Below are 20,046 nucleotides of genomic sequence, written 5' to 3'. Positions count from 1 at the left end.
TTTTAGATCATTTTTCTATTTTTAGTTTTTTTTTTAATGGGATTTGAGTTGAACTCTGATGATTCTGGGGGCGGGGTTGTGACCCTTTGGCCCCGCCCACCAGCTGTGGGTTTGGTCATGTGATGAAGCACTCGTACACGTGTGGGTTTGGTCATGTGACGTCTTTATTCAAAACTGTAAACTTCCAAAGAGTCCAGGCAGCGTGGCCGGTTTGGGGTGGGGCTTGTATCCGATTCGCTCATTAATAAGCTCCGCCCTCGACGCAGCAGACGAAGAAGAGGCGGACGCTGAGGTACCGCCTCCGATGATGTCTACGGCTATGACTGAGGCCCCGCCCACTCCCCCCGTCTCTGCATCGTCCCGCTGGCGCTTCCTGGCCTGAAAAAAAACCAAACACTGATCAAGAAAAAGTATTGATTATTATGGTTAATGTCCAATCAATAAGGATCATGTATCGATCAATAAACAGACTGATGACCATGTGACCAGTTATTGACGCACAGCTCGCTTTGATGTGAACTCATATTTAACCTCTCGATGCCTGAGTGTCTGGACCCTCCACTGGTTTTTAGTCCAATGGATCTGATCAATTATTGGGATCAGCTGTTCGTCCATAAACTGTTCTTTCAATCCAGACTCTTCTCTGAAACCGTCACATTGACCTGATATTTGTCGTGGAACATCTTTGGGGTAAGTTCCACCAAGTCTGTTCAAAGAATTGGGAAATAATAGATTGTTTTTAAAAATTTTTAATAATTTTGGAAATGTTCCAAATCCTCACTGGTTTCAAATGGGACACATTTCAACATGTTCGAAGTTGAAAACAGTTGAAGATATTGATATAATTATTATTGACAAAAGATATGAAGTCACATTTAGGCTTTCATCTGGTGCCATGACCTTTGACCTTGAGTGACTTTGAAAGGTCAAATGAATGTCCCTTAATGTATTTAAAGGTGCGGGAGACTTTCGTGACCAGTTTTTCCTCAGATCTGTCCATCCTCAGTCATGTCCTCAGTTTCATTCGTCCGTTCATCTGTCTGTCATTACTCACCGGAATTTCTTCCTCATGGTGAACTGCTTCTTACGCTGCTTTTCCACTACGTGGTATCGACTCGACTCGACTTTTTTGCGTTTCCATTACGAGAAAGGACCTGGAATCTGGTACCTGGTACTAGTTTTTTGGAGTCTGGTACCTGGTACTAGTTTTTTGGTACCTCCTCCTCTGAGGTTCCAGGACTGGGGACCAGGTACTAAAGGTGACACTGTGTAAACACTGCAGACCTCTGATTGGTCAGAGTGGTGTGTGTGCCCCGCCCTTTTCCAGTAAATCTGTCAGTAGGTGAATCCACATGATGACAGTCTGTAAAACTACACCATGGTTTGTCCAGGAGGTTCAGACGCAAACATTCAGCAGGAGTTTGACCAGACAACAGGCAACCAGTGAGTTTATCAGCAACTGTGAGCAGAGCACACAGAAGGAACGCACCGCATCGCTATGACGACCAGGGACTGGAAAGAGGGAGGGTCTGGAATGGAAAGGGTCTGGAATAGGACCTGGTACCAGAGTGGAAACGGTCTGGAATAGGACCTGGTACCAGAGTGGAACCGATCTGGAATAGGACCTGGTACCAGAGTGGAAAGGGTCTGGAATAGGACCTGGTACCAGAGTGGAAAGGGTCTGGAATAGGACCTGGTACCAGAGTGGAGCCAGTTCCATGTAGTGGAAATGCAGCATTAGTTCCATCCACCAGAAACAAACCATGTGTTTACAAACAGTCGGGAGGGAACTGGGTGTCTGAGGCATTTAGTTGTGACGTGCATTGTGGGAAGGGAAGGCTCGCACAGCTGCCTGACAGCGACAGCAGTAGTTCAACCATATGATATTATATGGATAAAAAAACACGACGCGGAAACGGCTGAAACACGGAAACGGCTGGAGGAATATGCATAGAGGGAAGGGCGCCCCTGCCGTTTCCGCCTCGTGTCTGTTTCAGCTGCTGCTGTCAGGTGGCTGTGCGAACCTCCCTTTCCCACAATGCACGTCGCAACCAAATTTCTCAGACGCCCAGTTCCTCCTGACTCTGTAAACACACGGTTTGTTTGTGGTGGATGGAACTAAGAAACTGTTCATGAGGAAGAGATTCAGCTGAGGAATGACAGACAGACGAACAGACGAATGAAACTGAGGATGGACAGATCTGAGGACAAACTGGTCACAAAAGTCTCCTGCACCTTTAAATCTGCTGTTGGACCTCGGTCCAATTTTTGGTGTGTGGACGGGTTCATCCCACCTCCAGCTCCTTCTTGATGCTCTCAAACTCCTCGGTGTCATCGATTTTCAGCTCCAGACGAGTCGGTTTCCTCCTCAACATGTCGAAAACGCAGCCGAGCAGCGGATCCTGTGGTTACTATGGAAACCTACACAAAGCAAAGACGCAGACATAGATTATGGTAATTATGTCAGAGAATGTGAACATTTGTCTGTGAAGAGGAAACACGAACCCGACGCTCAGGAAAACCTGTTTGAACTGGAGCTTTCAGGCTTTTCTGATCGACTGGACTCACATTCACTGGAGTTTTCACTCTTTTACATGTAATTAAATATGACCAAAGTCATAAAGACAACAGGACAGATTTTAGAAAGACTAGGGCTGTGTACCGGCAAGAATCTGACAATATGATACAAATCACAACACTAGGATCATGATAAGATATATCATGATTCTGTTAAAAAGGCAATTTTTTGTTTGTTGCTTTTTTTAAATGATTATTTCCTGGAAGAACTGAATTACACCATAAATCTGCACAAATCCTAAACACATTTTTATTTGATCCCAACAGGATCTAATGTTCTATCACCAAATGTTCCTGTGTTCAAACTGAAATTCTGTTTTACACACATTCCAGTTTCAGATCCTGTTCAAATGTTCAGATTCTATTAGTTCACAACTAACATCAGAACAGGATTTGAGTTCAATCCAAACAAAGGAATGAACATTATTTAATAAAAGACTGTTAAATAATAATAAATAAAATAGATACAAAAACACAAAAATGAACCTCCACAATATCTGCATTTGAATAAATACCTAAAAATATCCATACAGTACTTTTTAATATCAATGCAGTATTGTGAAATTAAATATTGTGATATATTGCACAGTCCATATTTTCTTACAGCCCTACTGATGACTGATGTGAAAATCAGTTCTTCTCTAAATAAAAAGTATCAGAGATTCCAGGAAAATATTACACTGCTTAAAAACACTGACACCTTCAAAAATAAATCCCCAAATAGGACATAAGTCTGGACCCACAGCAGACCTGTCATGTAGGGTCTGATACTTTGGTTCAATGTGGACTTCCAGTGCATTAAAAGTAAACCACTGCACCAGAGTTAAGTCCGACTCCTTAAACTGTCTGATTCAACATCCTGACTGTGATCTGATGGAAAACTGATCACTAACTCAACGTTATAGTGTTAACTGTTTGTACCAGAATCTGTGTCTGAGGGAGAATCAGACAAATATACGGAAATAAACTGAGCCCAATTCACCTGTAACAGCATAAAAATAGAACAGTGCGTCAGTTTGAAACGGGAGGATTTAGTGTCAGATCAAACAGGGTTAATAATAGGAGCTCATGAGCAGAGCTTTGGTCAGATCCTCTAGACCACAGCTGTCAAACATGCGTCCCGGGGGCCAAATCCGGCCCACCAAAGGGTCCAGTCCGGCCCTGTGGATGAAATTGTGAAATAAGATATTAACAATCCTTTTAGTTCAGGTTCCACATTCAGACCAATTCAATCTCCAGTGGGTCAGAACCAGTCAAATACTATCAGAATAACATAGAAATAATGACAACTGACAATGTTTCTGTTTGTAAATGTAAAGGTTTTCATGTATTTACACTAAAAGTATAATTTTGCAAAAAATGTGAATTACCTGAAATGTCTTAAGAAAAATAAGTACAATTGTACCAATATTCTGCCTGTTATTAAATGTTTTGTGTGTTTGTAGATCCACTGTGATCTGTCAGTTCTAATGAACATGTGGAAATGAGAAACTGAGGCAGAATAGTGTTCAAATTACACTGATCTATTCAGTTTGTTCATGTTATTCTCGTCTTTTGAAAGGATAGTTTGTAGATGTAAACCTTTTCATACTGTAAATTTACTTTGTTCACTCTAAAACAGAGAAAAGTTTGGAGTTGACATTACTTCTGTTCTTATTTCACTGCTTCAGTCCACTGCAGGTCAGATTTAGCTGAATGTGGAACTGAACTTAAATGAGTTGGACAGCTCTGTTTTAAATGATAAAACTCCGTTCGAATGATGTTTTGTAGTCCAGTGGTCCGGCTACAGGTTCAGGTCCGGGTCCAGGTCCAGGTTCACACAGACTCCGTGGGTCGTTTTTGTATCCATCTCTGTTCCGCTCCTGCGCTCACTGCTCTGATGCTAAGCTAACAGATGCTAACAGATGCTGTAAAACTATAACTGTAACCGGAAACAGCCTTGTTCTCACCTGTGTGACGCGGCTCCTGCTCAGGTGGATCAGATCTGTACAGGTGGATCCAACAGGTGAATTTCAGAGGGTCACACTTTTCTACCCGAACTTCTGTTTTTTTGTTTTTTATTTTCTGCTGTTGCCGGAAGTGGAGTGTCTGACCCGGAAACGGAAGTGACCGTAGCTGTTTCCGGGTTAGGTCGTGTAGACGCTGAATGTCGTCTTTTCTCCTTTTTTTCGTTTTGGAGTTTAAACTTTAAAGTGTTCAATCTCAGGTGAGTTCTGAAGTTAGTTACTTCACACAAATATTCTGTCACAGCAAGTGTGGCCGCGCGTGTGTAACTCAGCGGAAGTCTGTTTGTGTTGGTCCGGTGCTAATGCTAATGCTAACACTAGCGCGCTTTGTTTCTTCTTCTGTGGTCAGAACTCCGGCAGATAAACATGTGATTTAAAACATTTATTTGTAAGGTTTTTAAATATCACAATTAACTGTGTGTTTGTAAATCAGTCAACATGTAAAGACTGTGACAGAAACAACAGAATCTGGTTCTGGATCTAAAAGTGTTTACATATTCAAAGTTTACTTTGTGCTTCAGTTTCTAACTTTAAACAGTTTATTTATGAAAATGTACACATCACAGATCACATCCGTTCTGTTGTAAATACATAAAAACATATATATATGTCATAGACAGTCTCCAGGACCTGGGTTCATGTTTGTGTCATCAGTAAAGCTCTGTGTTGTTCAGTGGATGTGATTCCAGTTCCAGGTCTGACTGATGTGTGGTTTGAATCAGAGGAAAAACTACTATAATAATTACAGTGTTTTAAAAAGGAAATCTCACTAAGTCAAAAAGTCTCCTCATATTTCGACAGTGAAGAATTTAACTTTGATCTTAATCATCATTAGGGCTGTGTATTTTCAAGAATCTGGCGATACGATACGAATCGTAATACTAGAATCACGTTACGATATATCATGATGCTGTTAAAAAGACCATTTTTTGTTTGTTTCTTTTTTAAAAATAATTATTTCCTAGAAGAATTGAATTATACCAGAAATCTGCACAAATACTAAACACATTTTTATTTGATCCCAGCAGGATCTAATGTTCTATCACAAAATGTTCCTGTATTCAAACTGAAATTGTGTTTTACAGACATTCCAGTTTCAGATCCTGTTCAAATGTTCAGATTCTATTAGTTCACAACTAACATCAGAACAGGATTTGAGTTCAATCCAAACAAAGGAACCAACATTACTGAATAAAAAAGTGTGAAATAAGAATAAGTAAGATATAAAACAAAAAAACAAGAATGAACCTCCACGATATCTGCGTTTGAATAAATACCTAAAAATATCCATACAGTACTTTTTAATATCGATACAGTATTGTGAAATGAAATATCGAGATATATTGCAGAACTGATGTTTTCTTAAAGCCCTAGTTCAGATCCAATGTGGTTCATATTGCTGTTCTTCCACATGTCCATGTTCTTCCATCCACAGTTCGTCTGGGCTCAGTTTCAGTCAGTGGGTGGAGTTTATTATGGGTTCAATGGGTTCATTCCTCTGACGCTCTCAGGTCCATGGAGCTCAGACTGAGTTCACATCCACTGTCCAACTGTTCTGTCTTTGTGCCTCAACCTAGAGTTTATATGAGGTCATATTTGGATGCCGGGGGGGGGGGGGGGGGGACAAACCCCTGGTGTCATCCCCGACAGCGTTATTACACCTGGTTATTCAGATGTAAATATCCCTTCATTTTCCAGTCGAATCTGATCCACGATGTCGGATGAAGACGAAGCTCCGGTGGCGAAGAAGAGCCGTGTTTTCTACGGAAGCCTGGAGGACAAAGAGCGCGAGCGTCTGAGCGGCGATGGCGCCCTGTCCACGGGAAGCGACGCTGTCAAGGCCGGGATTGAGGCGGGAAACATCAACATCTCGTCGGGTAGGAATGACCTCGTGTAACCTCAGCTGTCCGTCTGTCTGTTAGGTGGGCGTGGCCTGTGACTAGACTTTTTCTGAAATTCCCATGATGCCCTGCAGGAGAGACCATGGAGATGGAGGAGCGCGTCAGTGAGCGGCAGCAGGAAGCGCTCGCCGAGTTCGAACGGCGCCGCCGAGCGCGACAGATCACCGTTTCCACGGACGACGCTGAGGTGAAGGCGGGGCTTCGGGCGCTGGGAGAGCCAATCACACTGTTTGGAGAAGGACCAGCGGACCGCAGAGAAAGGTAAACAGGAAGTGAACCCTTTAAGACCCAGAGCTTTGGCTCCGCCCCCAAATGAAGTCCTGTTTAATCAGATTTATCACCAGTTTTTCTCATATTATCGTCTGTGTTTGACTTTTTTTATGTAAATCCTGTATTTTTTTGTTTAATTTACTGATCACATAGATATTCATGAAAGCAGAGGGAAAAAAAGTGACGTTTTTGTCAAATCTATCATTAACTGAACATAAAAACACCATCTACAGCTGTATTTAAAATTATTATTCATTTTTTTCATTTGAGTCATTCTCTTCTTCAGTTTTGAAGTTTAACTTCATTTTAGTTTGTGCTTATTTTAACACATATAACCCCAGTGTGTCCATCCACTGTCACTGATCCAACTCCATGAGTTTTACTGGGGAATCAGGGTTTTTGTTCAGTTTTCTACATTTTGTTGCCTATTTATTAAATTTTTCCTCAATTTTGTTCAGTTTGTGGCTTATTTTGTTAAGATTACTTTTATTTTGTTGATTTCCTATTCATTTTTGTCCATTAATTACTTTCGCTCCTTTTGTTCTTTTTTTTTTGCTTATTTTATTCTTTTTTCACTGTATTTTAGTAAATGTTTTGCTTATTTTTTCACATTCATTATTTTCTAGTTTGTGGTTTTTTTTTTAAATTCATTTCCATCCACTGTCATTGATCCAACTTCATGGGTTTGACTGGAGAATCAGTGTTTGTTTTTAATTTTTCTACATTTTGTTGCCTATTTATTAATTTTTTCTTCAAATTTGTTCAGTTTGTGTCTTATTTTGTTCTTCTTTCTTATTATTTTTGTTAAATTTGTCTGTTTTGATGATGACTTTGGCTGTTTTTGTACATTTTGTTGCTTGTTTAATTTTTTTTTTTTTTTTTTACTTTGGTACTTTTTTTGCTGGTTTTATTCACATTCTTTAGTATTTTACATGGTTTTATTATTTTTTTTATTCATTTTTGTTGATTTCATCCACTGGCATTGATCCAACTCCATTGGTTTGACTGGGGAATCATATTTGTAGAAGATGACGGTGTTTCCATGGTAACTACGCTGCCTCTGAATGTCCAAATATGGTCATATCTGATGACCATGAAAAGATGAAGAACTGCATTTGACACCAATTATTGACATGGATTGATAGAATTAATGGATCGACAGGAATTAAACAGATTAGATCAGGCAGGATTCGAGTCTGTTACTGGGTTCAGGATCGTTTCCAGGTCAGCTGGAAGCACTGGGCTGGTTGCTATGTGTTACTATGGAGATGAGAATAGCAACATGTTTCTGTTGCTGGTGAAATGCATCCTGGGAGTCAGCGTAGTCTTCTGATGTGTTTCCTGTTTTCTCGTCAGGTTGCGAAGTATTCTGTCCGTGGTCGGACCAGACGCTCTGAAGAAGTCGAGGAAAGACGAGGAGAGAGCGAAGAGGTCGCAGGAGGAGGTGGAGCCCCAATCAATGACGTTATTGATCACATTTACACCAAATAAAATAAACAAAGAAATAAACATGTATTTGCTACGCAAATACACCGTTAATAACAAAGCCATTATTATTATTATTAGTATTATTATTATTATTATTATTATTATTATTATTACATTTAGAAAATAATTGCATGCATTGATTGTTTATTGATCCAGTCGGTTTTCATTCTGACCAATCAAAGTGCCAGCAGACATGGTACCACGAAGGCTCCGCCTACCTGAAGGACTCTCGGCTCTGGTTGGCCAAATATTCTCTACCCCGGTGAGTCACAACAAACCAGCCAATCACAGAGCTCAGATCCATATGTGTTCAAACAGTGTCCGTCTGTCGTCTGATTGGCTGTCCTTCATTCATCAGAGCTATGAGGCGTTTGGAGGCGGCACGTTCTCAGCGGGACGTTGCCGAGGCGACACGAGCGATGCGTCAACAGGAACTGCACAAGAGCCTGAGGGTAATCAATGACCGATCAATACCAAGATCCAGTACTGAATGTGTCGTATTGACTTGTTGTTTTATGGATTTGTTTGTTTGTTTCTTCAGAATCTGAATAACTTCTGCAGTCAGATTGGAGATGATCGGCCAATCAGCTTCTGCCATTTCAGCCCTGACTCAAAAATGCTCGCCACTGCTTCCTGGTACCAAGCCCCGCCCCTTTTATAACAATTAGCATTAGCATCAGTGCCTAGCTTAGCATGTAGCATCATCAGACAGAGGAAAAGGGTCGGTTTGAACACAGATTTAAACTTTGACGGTTTCACTGATGACGCTGATGAAATCAGCTGATTTTACATGACGATTAAATTCAATTAAACACACAAACCTCCACGCTGACCTGAACTATGAGGCAGAACATGTCATGAAGCAGTGACGATGACTGTAAAAGTCAACTGTTCTGCACTGAAATGAACAGAAGTTAAACAGAGAAAGATGAACTTTAACACAAGAGTTGGATTAGCTTTAGCCACGTTTTAGCCACGTTTTAGTGGTGAATTCATGTAAATAATTGTGTGTTTTGCCGTGTATTTGTTAAGTTTCACTCGATTTTTAAAGTGCTAAATACACACAAACACACACACACATATATATGTGTGTATATATATATATATATATATATATATATATATATATGTGTGTGTGTGTGTGTGTTTTGGAGCATTGTTCTTGATTTAGACCAACTACATTGCACAAACACATGGGAAATGGATGAACATTTATTTTTATAATCTCGTAAAGTTTCTTTATGAACATTTACAGTTGTTTTTCATAAATATGATCAAATTCAAGTCAGTTTTTTTTTTTTTTTTTGCTGTAACACTGTGTTGAACATATACATATAACATATAATTTTATTTAAATTATTTTACATGTAATTAATGATAATGTTCTGTTGTTGTCCTCGGTTCCATCGTGCCAACAGACAAATGCTAATGCTAACAGACAAATGCTAATGCTAACCCTGTGTTGACAGGAGCGGGCTGTGTAAGCTGTGGTCTGTCCCAGACTGCAACCTGATTCGTTGTCTTAGAGGTGGGTGGAGCCACTGATTGTTGATGAATTGATGTGCATGTTTATTATTGGTCGCTGATGACACCTGGACTCCTCTGCTCTCTGATTGGCTGAAGGTCACAACACCAATGTGGGCGCGGTCGTGTTTCGCCCTCAGGCCGGAGTCTCTCTCGACCAATCGGACGTCAGCTTGGCGTCGTGTGCGGCCGACGGGTCAGTGAAGCTGTGGAACCTGGACAGGTGAGTGGGGGCGGGGCTTAAGGCGGGTTTTGAGTCAGTGTCAGAACAGTCATGTGGTCACTGGGTTTCCTCTGTGTTTCCATAGCGATGAGCCGGTGGCCGACATTGAAGGTCACAGCGAGCGAGTGTCACGAGTGGCCTGGCATCCGTCTGGACGGTTCCTGGGAACCACCTGGTAAACAAACAAACAAACACATAAACAAATATACAAACAAAATAAAAAAAACACACACACAAAGACACACAAACATATGAGCAAACAAATACACAAATGAAAACAAACAAAAACAAACACACAAAGATACAAACAAAATAAAAAGCAAACATACAAACATACACAACCACAAACACACAACATACAAACAAAATTAAAAAAACAAATACACATACACAAAAAAACACACAAACAAAATCAAAAACAAACCCAAAAACACACAAACATATACAAAGAAACAAATTAACACACAAACATGAGCAAACAAATGCACAAACAAAATCAAAAACAAACACACAAACACAAACCTACACAACCACAAACAAACATACAAACAAATTTGAAATAACACACAAACATAAACAAACACACAAACAAAAAATCATAAACAAACACACAGAAACAAACAATAAAAAAAATAAACACACAATCAGAACACACATGTTGTTATGACTAAACAAACAGCTAGATAAACAAAGGAGGTAACAAAATAAATAGATGTTTGTTTGTTTGTTTGTTTGTTTGTTTGTTTGTTTGTTTGTTTGTGTAGTTACGATAACTCGTGGCGTCTGTGGGATCTGGAGGTTCAGGAGGAGATTCTGCATCAGGAGGGTCACAGTAAAGGCGTCCACGACCTGCACTTCCACCCAGACGGCTCTCTGGCCGCCACCGGGTAAGAACCACCCAGGGTCAGATTTAAAGACCGTACCGGTGGAGCCGAGGCGACGGGTCACCACGGCAACGGGTCACCACGGCAACGGGTCACCACGGCAACGGGTCCACAGACAAATAAGTGATGAAATACATGCATGTGTGTTTGTGGATTATATGAACATTTGTCTAAAAACCTGCAGCTATGAAGAAGAAAGAAGTTCATCAAATTACAAAACATCTGTATATTGACGCTAATGACTTATTTAACTCTGGTGTTTAATTATTACCCCCCGCCCCCCTTGTGTGGACCAATCAGAGGGCTGGATGCATTTGGCCGAGTGTGGGATCTTCGAACTGGACGCTGTGTGGTCTTCCTGGAAGGACACCTGAAGGAGATCTACAGTGTCCACTTTTCTCCAAATGGGTCAGCCAATCACAGCACAGACACTGAACACAGCCAATCACAGCACAGACACTGAACACAGCCAATCACAGCACAGACACTGAACACAGCCAATCACAGCACAGACACTGAACACAGCCAATCACAGCACAGACACTGAACACAGCCAATCACAGCACAGACACTGAACACAGCCAATCACAGCACAGACACTGAACAGATGACTACTGTGTTTGACTGTTTATTCTGTGTTTGTTGTGTTTATTATTTTGTGTTTATTTTTTTGTGTGTTTATTATTTTGTGTTTATTATTATTTTGTGTGTTTATTATTTTCTGTGTTTATTTTGCGTGTTTATTATTTTGCATGTTTATTATTTTGCATGTTTATTATTTTCTGTGTTTATTATTGTGTGTTTATTATTTTGTGTTTATTGTTTTGTGTGTTTATTGTTTTTTGTGTTTATTATTTTGTGTGTTTATTGTTTTGTGTGTTTATTGTTTTTTGTGTTTATTATTTTGTGTGTTTATTGTTTTGTGTGTTTATTGTTTTTTGTGTTTATTATTTTGTGTGTTTATTGTTTTGTGTGTTTGTTTTTTTGTGTTTATTATTTTGTGTGTTTCTTGTTTTGTGTGTTTATTATTTTGTGTGTTTCTTGTTTTGTGTTTATTATTTTCTGTGTTTATTATTGTGTGTTTATTATTTTGTGTTTATTGTTTTTTGTGTTTATCATTTTGTGTGTTTCTTGTTTTGTGTGTTTATTATTTTGTGTGTTTCTTGTTTTGTGTTTATTATTTTCTGTGTTTATTATTGTGTGTTTATTATTTTATGTTTATTGTTTTTTGTGTTTATTATTTTCTGTGTTTATTGTTTTGTGTGTTTATTATTTTGTGTGTTTCTTGTTTTGTGTTTATTGTTTTGTGTGTTTATTATTTTGTGTGTTTATTATTTATTATTTTGTGTGTTTATTGTGTTGTGTGTTTATTGTTGTGTGTTTGTTGTTTTGTGTTTGTTGTTTGGTGTGTTTGTTGTGTGTTTGTTGTGTGTTTGTTGTGCTCTCAGGTACCACTTGGCCACAGGAAGTGGTGATAACACTTGTAAGGTTTGGGAGCTGAGAAACAGGAAGTGTCTGTACACAGTCCCCGCCCACCAGAACCTGCTGTCAGCCGTCCGCTTCCAACGTAAGAACCTTTACTCCTGTTCTGTTAAAGGGCATCTGTGGGCGGAGACTGAAGGGTTAAAGGGCGTCTGTGGGCGGAGACTGAAGGGTTAAAGGGCGTCTGTGGGCGGAGACTGAAGGGTTAAAGGACGTCTGTGGGCGGAGACTGAAGGGTTAAAGGGCGTCTGTGGGCGGAGACTGAAGGGTTAAAGGGCGTCTGTGGGCGGAGACTGAAGGGTTAAAGGCCATCTGTGGGCGGAGACTGAAGGGTTAAAGGCCGTCTGTGGGCGGAGACTGAAGGGTTAAAGGGTGTCTGTGGGCGGAGACTGAAGGGTTAAAGGGCGTCTGTGGGCGGAGACTGAAGGGTTAAAGGACGTCTGTGGGCGGAGACTGAAGGGTTAAAGGGCGTCTGTGGGCGGAGACTGAAGGGTTAAAGGGCGTCTGTGGGCGGAGACTGAAGGGTTAAAGGCCATCTGTGGGCGGAGACTGAAGGGTTAAAGGCCGTCTGTGGGCGGAGACTGAAGGGTTAAAGGCCGTCTGTGGGCGGAGACTGAAGGGTTAAAGGGCGTCTGTGGGCGGAGACTGAAGGGTTAAAGGGCGTCTGTGGGCGGAGACTGAAGGGTTAAAGGCCATCTGTGGGCGGAGACTGAAGGGTTAAAGGCCGTCTGTGGGCGGAGACTGAAGGGTTAAAGGGTGTCTGTGATGGCGTCCACTGGGGGGGGGGGGGGTCCACGGGGGGACGTACGCTGGGGGGGGGTGTCCTGTGTGTCCTCAGACAGTCACTTCCTGTTTGTTTGGCAGCCACGGACGGCCACTTCCTGTTGACCGGCGCCTACGATAACACGGCGAAGGTGTGGAGTCATCCTGGGTGGATGCCACTGAAGACGCTCGCCGGACACGAGGGGAAGGTGAGCGTGTGCGGTCCGTCTGCGCTCTGATTGGACGGTTCAGGTCACATGTGGCGCACATCACCGCTTCACGTTTCTTTGTCGTTTCAGGTGATGGGCGTCGACGTGTCACCTGACGGGAAACTGATCGCCACCAGCTCGTACGACCGGACGTTCAAACTGTGGCTGTCGGAGTGATGTCATCAGTGATGTCATCAGTGATGTCATCAGGACATAGAAAAATAATCCGATGTTTTGTTGTTTGTTGTAATAAAATAAACCTTCAGGGCTTTTTTCCTCCTGCTGTCTGTGTTTTTAACCCTCAGACGTCTGTGCTCAGATCACATGACGTTTTCAACATTTCAACACAGACTGTCATCTAGGGGGCGGGGCAACTCCACCCCCTGCCAACCAGGAAGTGGAAACCCGGAGGAAGTTGACACATTTGTTTGTCTTGTGTGGGCTGTGAGCTGTAGAACCTCTAACAGATAAACAGTCTGATGGATAATCATCGGTCCGTTCCTGTCTGTATTCCAGGGGCGGAAGTCTGATGGAAATCCAGCTTTTCTGACCTGGAACTGAGGCTCTAGGGAATTAATGTAAAAAAAGTCCTGAAGTTCATTTGAAAACCTGGAAAACGGATCATTTGTGGAACACACACTCTAGTGTTCACACTTGTCCACCAGAGGGCACCAAAGCACACACTATAGTCTGAACAGTGTTTACATAGTTCTAGTTCACAGGTGTCAAACATGCGGCCCGGGGGCCACATCCAGCCCATTAAAGGGTCTGATTTGGCCCCTGGGATGAATTTGTGAAATGCAAAAATTAAACTGAAGATATGAACAATTAAGGAGGTTCAAGTCATTTTAGGTCAGTTCAATCTGAAGGGGGACAGACCAGCAAAATACTATCAGAATAACCTCTAAAGAATGAAAAAAAGCTATTTTTTTCTCTTTGTTTCAGTGTAAACAAAGTAAAAGTACACAAAAATGTTTCCATTTACAGACGAGCCTTTTACAAAAAAATGTGAATAACCTGAACAAATAAGAACCGCCTGAAATGTCTAAAGAGAAGTCTGTATTTGTACCAATATTCTGCCTGTTGTTCAGTGTTTGGTGGATCCACTGGGATCTGTCTGCTGTGACACATGTGAAATGGATCAGCTGAGGCAGAAGAGTGTTTAAATTACACTGATTTTTCTGCAGAATTTTCAGGTTGTTCATATTTGTTCATGTTATGTTCAAGTACAGTTTGTATTTTCATTACAGAATTTGACTTTTTTTTTTACTCAAAAACATTGAAAAAACTTTGGCGTTGCTGTTATTTCGAAGTTCTTATCCTGTTATTTGAGTGGGGGGGCCCACTGCAGACCAGGTTCATCTGAATGTGGAACTGGACTGAGTCTGACAGCCCTGGTCTGGAGGAAGTAGTCCAATAAAAGTATCCTAGTATACTTTCACTTCTGGAGTCTTTGAAAAGGTTCCTTCAGTTTATTTGTGAGAATTCTGTGCATTTCTGACATGAAGATGTTTCAGACTGGATTTAACGTGTGTGTTTTAACCCTTTATGTTGATAAAGTCCATCCAGTACCAACATGACGGACAGATGAACTGGAAAATAAAACCAGAATGAAGAGTATTTAAGTGTCCAATCATCTGTGACCCTGGGGTCAGGTGGTTGTTTCCATTCAGGACTCATTCATAGACCAGGTTCAGTCATGTGACCACTTTAATAACTCTGACATTTTTAACTAATCAGACAAAATTAACTGAAGAACAAACAAAACCAACAGTTTAATTCTGCAAACATTCAGATTTGGTTCTGAAATTATCCAGCAGCTCAGACCCCCCCCCCCCCCCCCCCATGGACCCCATGATGAAAGAATTCAACAAACAGTGGTTTAAGGAGTCCAAGAACAACTGACGCAGAGTCACAAGGAGAAGGAGAACACAGACAACCATCTGTGGTCCACTGGGTCCACTGGTTCTACTGGGTCCACTGGGTCCACTGGGTCTACTGGGTCCACTGGGTCCACTGGTTCCACTGGGTCCATCAACTCTGTCCAGACTGAAGGGTGGGTGGACCCTCCACAGGGACAGGGGTGTCCATGGGACCCATGACCCCCAGCCCCCCCCCCCCCTCCTTGTGGACCACCAGTCCTCAGCCCCCCCCCTCCTTGTGGACCACCAGTCCTCAGCCCCCCCCCCCCCCCCCCCCCCCCCCCCCCTCCTTGTGGACCACCAGTCCTCAGCCCCCCCCCTCCTTGTGGACCACCAGTCCTCAGCCCCCCCCCTCCTTGTGGACCACCAGTCCTCAGCCCCCCCCCCCCCCCCCCCCCCCCCCCCCCCTCAGCCGCCCCCCCCCTCCTTGTGGACCACCAGTCCTTTACTGATCAGATCCGGGACCTCCACCGCCAGCCAAGGCGCGAGCCCCAGGGCCATGAGGTGCGCGAGTCCGAACCGGGGCGCGTTCCTGGCCCAGAGCGGAGCGAAGTGTTCGGTCAGGCAGATCCGTCCGCCCCGGTACATCTTGGCGGTCTTCCCGTCCAGCTCCGGGATGGACAGCTCCGGGGCGGTGTCCGGGTACGTCACCGGGATCTCGAACTCCAACCGGAACTCGTACCGGAGCAGCTCGTGGATGAACCAGCAGGTTCCGGTCCAGCGCGTGCCGTCCTGGTTGGACTCCAGGCGGAACCAGTCGTTGTCTCCGCTCTTGTTCTGCTCCACGTGCCGGATCAGGGCCTGGTACTCCTCCTTCAGCCGCTGCGGCCACAGCGCGCGGTCCCGCGGCCCCGCGTGCGTCTTCAACAGGGGGATCTGAGAGACCGCGCGGCGCGTGGCCTCGTCCGCCATCGCAGATGTACACGTAGTCCGGGTCCGTGTCCGGGTTCGGGATCAGAAGGACCGGCTCCGTTCGGCTTCTGTCCTGGTCTGACGTGGACTTCCGGTGTGTGGAGCCCCGCCCCCTTCTTCTTCTTCTGTTTCCTGCAGACTGTGGATGTGCTGCCCCCTGCAGACCCGGACCAGGTCCAGACCCAGACCCGGACCAGGTCCAGAACAGGTCCAGACCCAGACCCGGACCAGGTCCAGACCCAGACCCAGACCAGGTCCAGAACAGGTCCAGACCAGGTCCAGACCCAGACCAAGACCAGGTCCAGACCCAGACCAGGTCCAGAACAGGTCCAGACCCAGACCAGGTCCATTTCCTGTCTGGACTGGATTTAGTATGTGTATTATTTCTGGGTTCAGACTGTTGTTGTTGTTGTTGTTGTTGTTGTTGTTGTTGTTGTCATTTCTTGGTCGATATATATATTTTTTATCCTTTTCAAATATTGAATTTGAACTGCACTAAACAGACCGAACATAAATACTGTGGAACGGAGCTCTGGGGGGGGGGGGGGTTCCTGAAGGCTGCTGTGTGGGTGTCACAGTGTTGAGGGACCTTCTCAGTCCCCACTTGGACTCTTCTTTCATGAACTGTCCACTCTTTTCTTCACTGCAGGAGTTCTGCTCATTTTTTCTGCGTGGGGTGGACGTTCCACCTCAGGTCAGTGTTTACATCAGCTGACTGACCACCACTGATATGGAAAGAAAACGCCAGACCCAGACCAGACCCAGACCCAGACCCATACCAGACCCAGACAGCATGTTCAGTGTCCCACCAGGGACTAACCCCCCTGGACCACTGCTCCACCATTTTAAAGGCTGTGTATGTCTCTGTCCCCGTACAGCCGTGGGGTTCTCTGACCACCGCATGGTTCATCTTCTCTCAGACCTGCTCAGCCTGTGGTGAAGACAGTGCAGAGCTGGAGCTGCAGGTCTGCTTAGACTGTGGTTCTGAGGACCTGCAGACCTCAACGAACTCACTGTGACCTCCTACACCAGCTTTTGTGAGGACACGTGTGTGTGGTGTGTGTGTGGTGTGTGCCAACCAAAACCTCCTGCACATACAAGAACAATAAAACCCTGGTTCACTGCTACGCTCAGGTACCTTCATCGGGTCAAGGAGGAGGTCTACAGGAGGGGGGACAGAGTCCTGTCCAACCAGACCCAGCAACACACTGACAACAGAGGAGCTACTCTGAGAAGCCAGTCAGTGTGGACAGGTCTGCAGGAGACCTACCCCCCACACTGCAGGAGACCTACCCCCACACTGCAGGAGACCTACCCCCCCACACTGCAGGAGACCTACCCCCCACACTGCAGGAGACCTACCCCCCACACTGCAGGAGACCTACCCCCCCACACTGCAGGAGACCTACCCCCCACACTGCAGGAGACCTACCCCCCACACTGCAGCTCACTGTGAACTGGCTGACGACCTGAACACCTTCTACTGCAGGTTTGAGAAGCCAGCCTTCACACCCCTCCCCCGCACCATCACCACTCAGCCCTCACCTTCCCCTATCGACCCCCCACCAACACTGAGGATCTGCAAAGAGGATGGGAGTCAGCTCTTCAGCAGACAAAAGACCAGGAAAGCTCCAGGCCCAGACGGGGTGTCATCCTCCTGTCTGAAGGTCTGTGCTGACCAGCTGACCCCCATCTTCACCCGGATCTTCAACAGACCACTGGAGCTGTGTGACCCCTGTAGTTTGTCTACCAGGCAAACAGGTCAGTGGACAATGCAGTCGACGTGGGTCTGCACTACACCCTGCAACCCCTGGACCCCCCTGGTACATACGCAAGGATTTTACAGAATGTGTTCCTGCAAACCTACTGTAAACCTACTGTAAACCCACTGTAAACCTACTGTAAACCTACTGTAAACCCACTGTAAACCTACTGTAAACCCACTGTAAACCTACTGTAAACCCACTGTAAACCCACTGTAAACCTGCTGTAAACCCGCTGTAAACCCACTAGAAACCCACTAGAAACCCACTGGAAACCTACTGGAAACCCACTGGAAAACCCAGTGCAAACCCACTGGAAACCTGCTGTAAACTCACTGGAAACTTACTGTAAACCCACTGTAAACCTGCTGTAAACCCGCTGTAAACCCACTGTAAACCCACAGTAAACCTACTGTAAACCTGCTGTAAACCCACTGTAAACCTACTGTAAACCCACTGTAAACCCGCTGTAAACCCACTGTAAACCCACAGTAAACCTACTGTAAACCTACTGTAAACCTACTGTAAACCCACTGTAAACCCGCTGTAAACCCGTTGTACACCCACTGTAAACCCGCTGTACACCCACTGTAAACCTACTGTAAACCTTCTGAAAACCTGCTGTAAACCTGCTGTAAACCAACTGTAAACCTGCTGTAAACCCACTGTAAACCCACTGCAAACCTACTGGAAACCCACTGGAAACCCACTGGAAACCTACTATAAACCCACTGCAAAACTACTGGAAACCTACTGGAAACCCACTGGAAAACCCAGTGCAAACCCACTGGAAACCTGCTGTAAACTCACTGGAAACTTACTGTAAACCCACTGTAAACCTGCTGTAAACCCGCTGTAAACCTGCTGTAAACCCACTGTAAACCCGTTGTACACCCACTGTAAACCCGCTGTACACCCACTGTAAACCTACTGTAAACCTGCTGTAAACCTGCTGTAAACCTGCTGTAAACCAACTGTAAACCTGCTGTAAACCCACTGTAAACCCACTGCAAACCTACTGGAAACCCACTGGAAACCCACTGGAAACCTACTATAAACCCACTGCAAAACTACTGGAAACCTACTGGAAACCCACTGGAAACCTACTGGAAACCCACTGGAAACCCACTGTAAACCTACTATAAACCCACAGCAAACCTACTGGAAACCCACTGGAAACCTACTGTAAACTCACTGTAAACCCACTGTAAACCTACTGTAAACCCACTGTAAACCTACTGTAAACTCACTGTAACCCCCCTGTAAACCTACTGGAAACCCACTGGAAACCTACTATAAACCCACTGTAAACCTACTGTAAACCCACTGCAAACCCACTGTAAACCTACTGTAAACTCACTGTAAACCCCCTGTAAACCTACTGGAAACCCACTGTAAACCTACTATAAACCCACAGTAAACCCACTGTAAACCTGCTGTAAACCCACTGTAAACCCGCTGTAAACCCACTGTAAACCCACAGTAAACCTACTGTAAACCCACTGTAAACCCGCTGTAAACCCACTGTAAACCCACAGTAAACCTACTGTAAACCCACTGTAAACCCGCTGTAAACCCACTGTAAACCCACAGTAAACCTACTGTAAACTCACTGTAAACCCCCTGTAAACCTGCTGTAAACCCACTGTAAACCTACTGTAAACCCACTGTAAACCTACTATAAACCCACTGCAAACCTACTGTAAACTCACTGTAAACCCACTGTAAACTCACTGGAAACCCACTGGAAACCTACTGTAAACCCACTGTAAACCCACTGTAAACCTACTATAAACCCACTGCAAAACTACTGGAAACCTACTATAAACCCACTGCAAACCTACTGGAAACTCACTGGAAACCTACTGTAAACTCACTGTAAACCCACTGTAAACCTACTGTAAACCCACTGCAAACCTACTGGAAACCCACTGGAAACCCACTGTAAACCTACTATAAACCCACTGCAAAACTACTGGAAACCTACTGGAAACCCACTGGAAACCTACTGGAAACCCACTGGAAACCTACTGGAAACCCACTGTAAACCTACTATAAACCCACAGCAAACCTACTGTAAACCCACTGTAAACCTACTATAAACCCACTGTAAACCCCCTGTA

General features: G+C 44.1%; 2 protein-coding genes and 1 pseudogene across 4 annotated transcripts; 1 reads left to right on the top strand and 2 right to left on the bottom strand.

Annotated features, from left to right (window-relative positions):
* Positions 1–144: 144 nt before the first annotated feature.
* On the bottom strand, positions 145–4,690 carry LOC115416506 (anaphase-promoting complex subunit CDC26-like). Of its 2 annotated transcripts, none has more exons than XM_030130284.1 (3): positions 4,527–4,690; positions 2,295–2,436; positions 145–378 (listed from the first exon to the last, which is right to left on the bottom strand). In XM_030130284.1, exons 2-3 carry the CDS (start codon positions 2,373–2,375, stop codon positions 169–171), a joined length of 291 nt encoding a protein of 96 aa, XP_029986144.1. In that variant the 5' UTR covers positions 2,376–2,436; positions 4,527–4,690; the 3' UTR covers positions 145–168. The 2 variants fall into 2 exon arrangements, with proteins under 2 accessions (XP_029986144.1, XP_029986143.1); XM_030130283.1 differs by having other exon boundaries at positions 2,295–2,421; positions 4,527–4,686.
* On the top strand, positions 4,675–13,599 carry LOC115416505 (U4/U6 small nuclear ribonucleoprotein Prp4-like). 2 transcript variants are annotated; one of them, XM_030130281.1, is made up of 15 exons: positions 4,675–4,783; positions 6,282–6,460; positions 6,559–6,745; positions 8,111–8,198; positions 8,425–8,504; positions 8,601–8,694; positions 8,784–8,878; positions 9,712–9,770; positions 9,866–9,989; positions 10,075–10,164; positions 10,754–10,876; positions 11,174–11,281; positions 12,322–12,440; positions 13,220–13,326; positions 13,417–13,599. In XM_030130281.1, exons 2-15 carry the CDS (start codon positions 6,298–6,300, stop codon positions 13,501–13,503), a joined length of 1,524 nt encoding a protein of 507 aa, XP_029986141.1. In that variant the 5' UTR covers positions 4,675–4,783; positions 6,282–6,297; the 3' UTR covers positions 13,504–13,599. The 2 variants fall into 2 exon arrangements, with proteins under 2 accessions (XP_029986141.1, XP_029986142.1); XM_030130282.1 differs by having other exon boundaries at positions 4,701–4,780.
* Positions 13,600–15,650: 2,051 nt separating this feature from the next.
* On the bottom strand, positions 15,651–16,277 carry LOC115416501 (ubiquitin-fold modifier-conjugating enzyme 1 pseudogene; annotated as a pseudogene).
* Positions 16,278–20,046: the final 3,769 nt, after the last annotated feature.

Source organism: Sphaeramia orbicularis, unplaced genomic scaffold, assembly GCF_902148855.1.
Source record: "Sphaeramia orbicularis unplaced genomic scaffold, fSphaOr1.1, whole genome shotgun sequence".
NCBI classification, from domain to species: domain Eukaryota; kingdom Metazoa; phylum Chordata; class Actinopteri; order Kurtiformes; family Apogonidae; genus Sphaeramia; species Sphaeramia orbicularis.
Note: the sequence above shows the minus strand (reverse complement) of the source record. Positions and strands in the feature narration are given on the sequence as shown.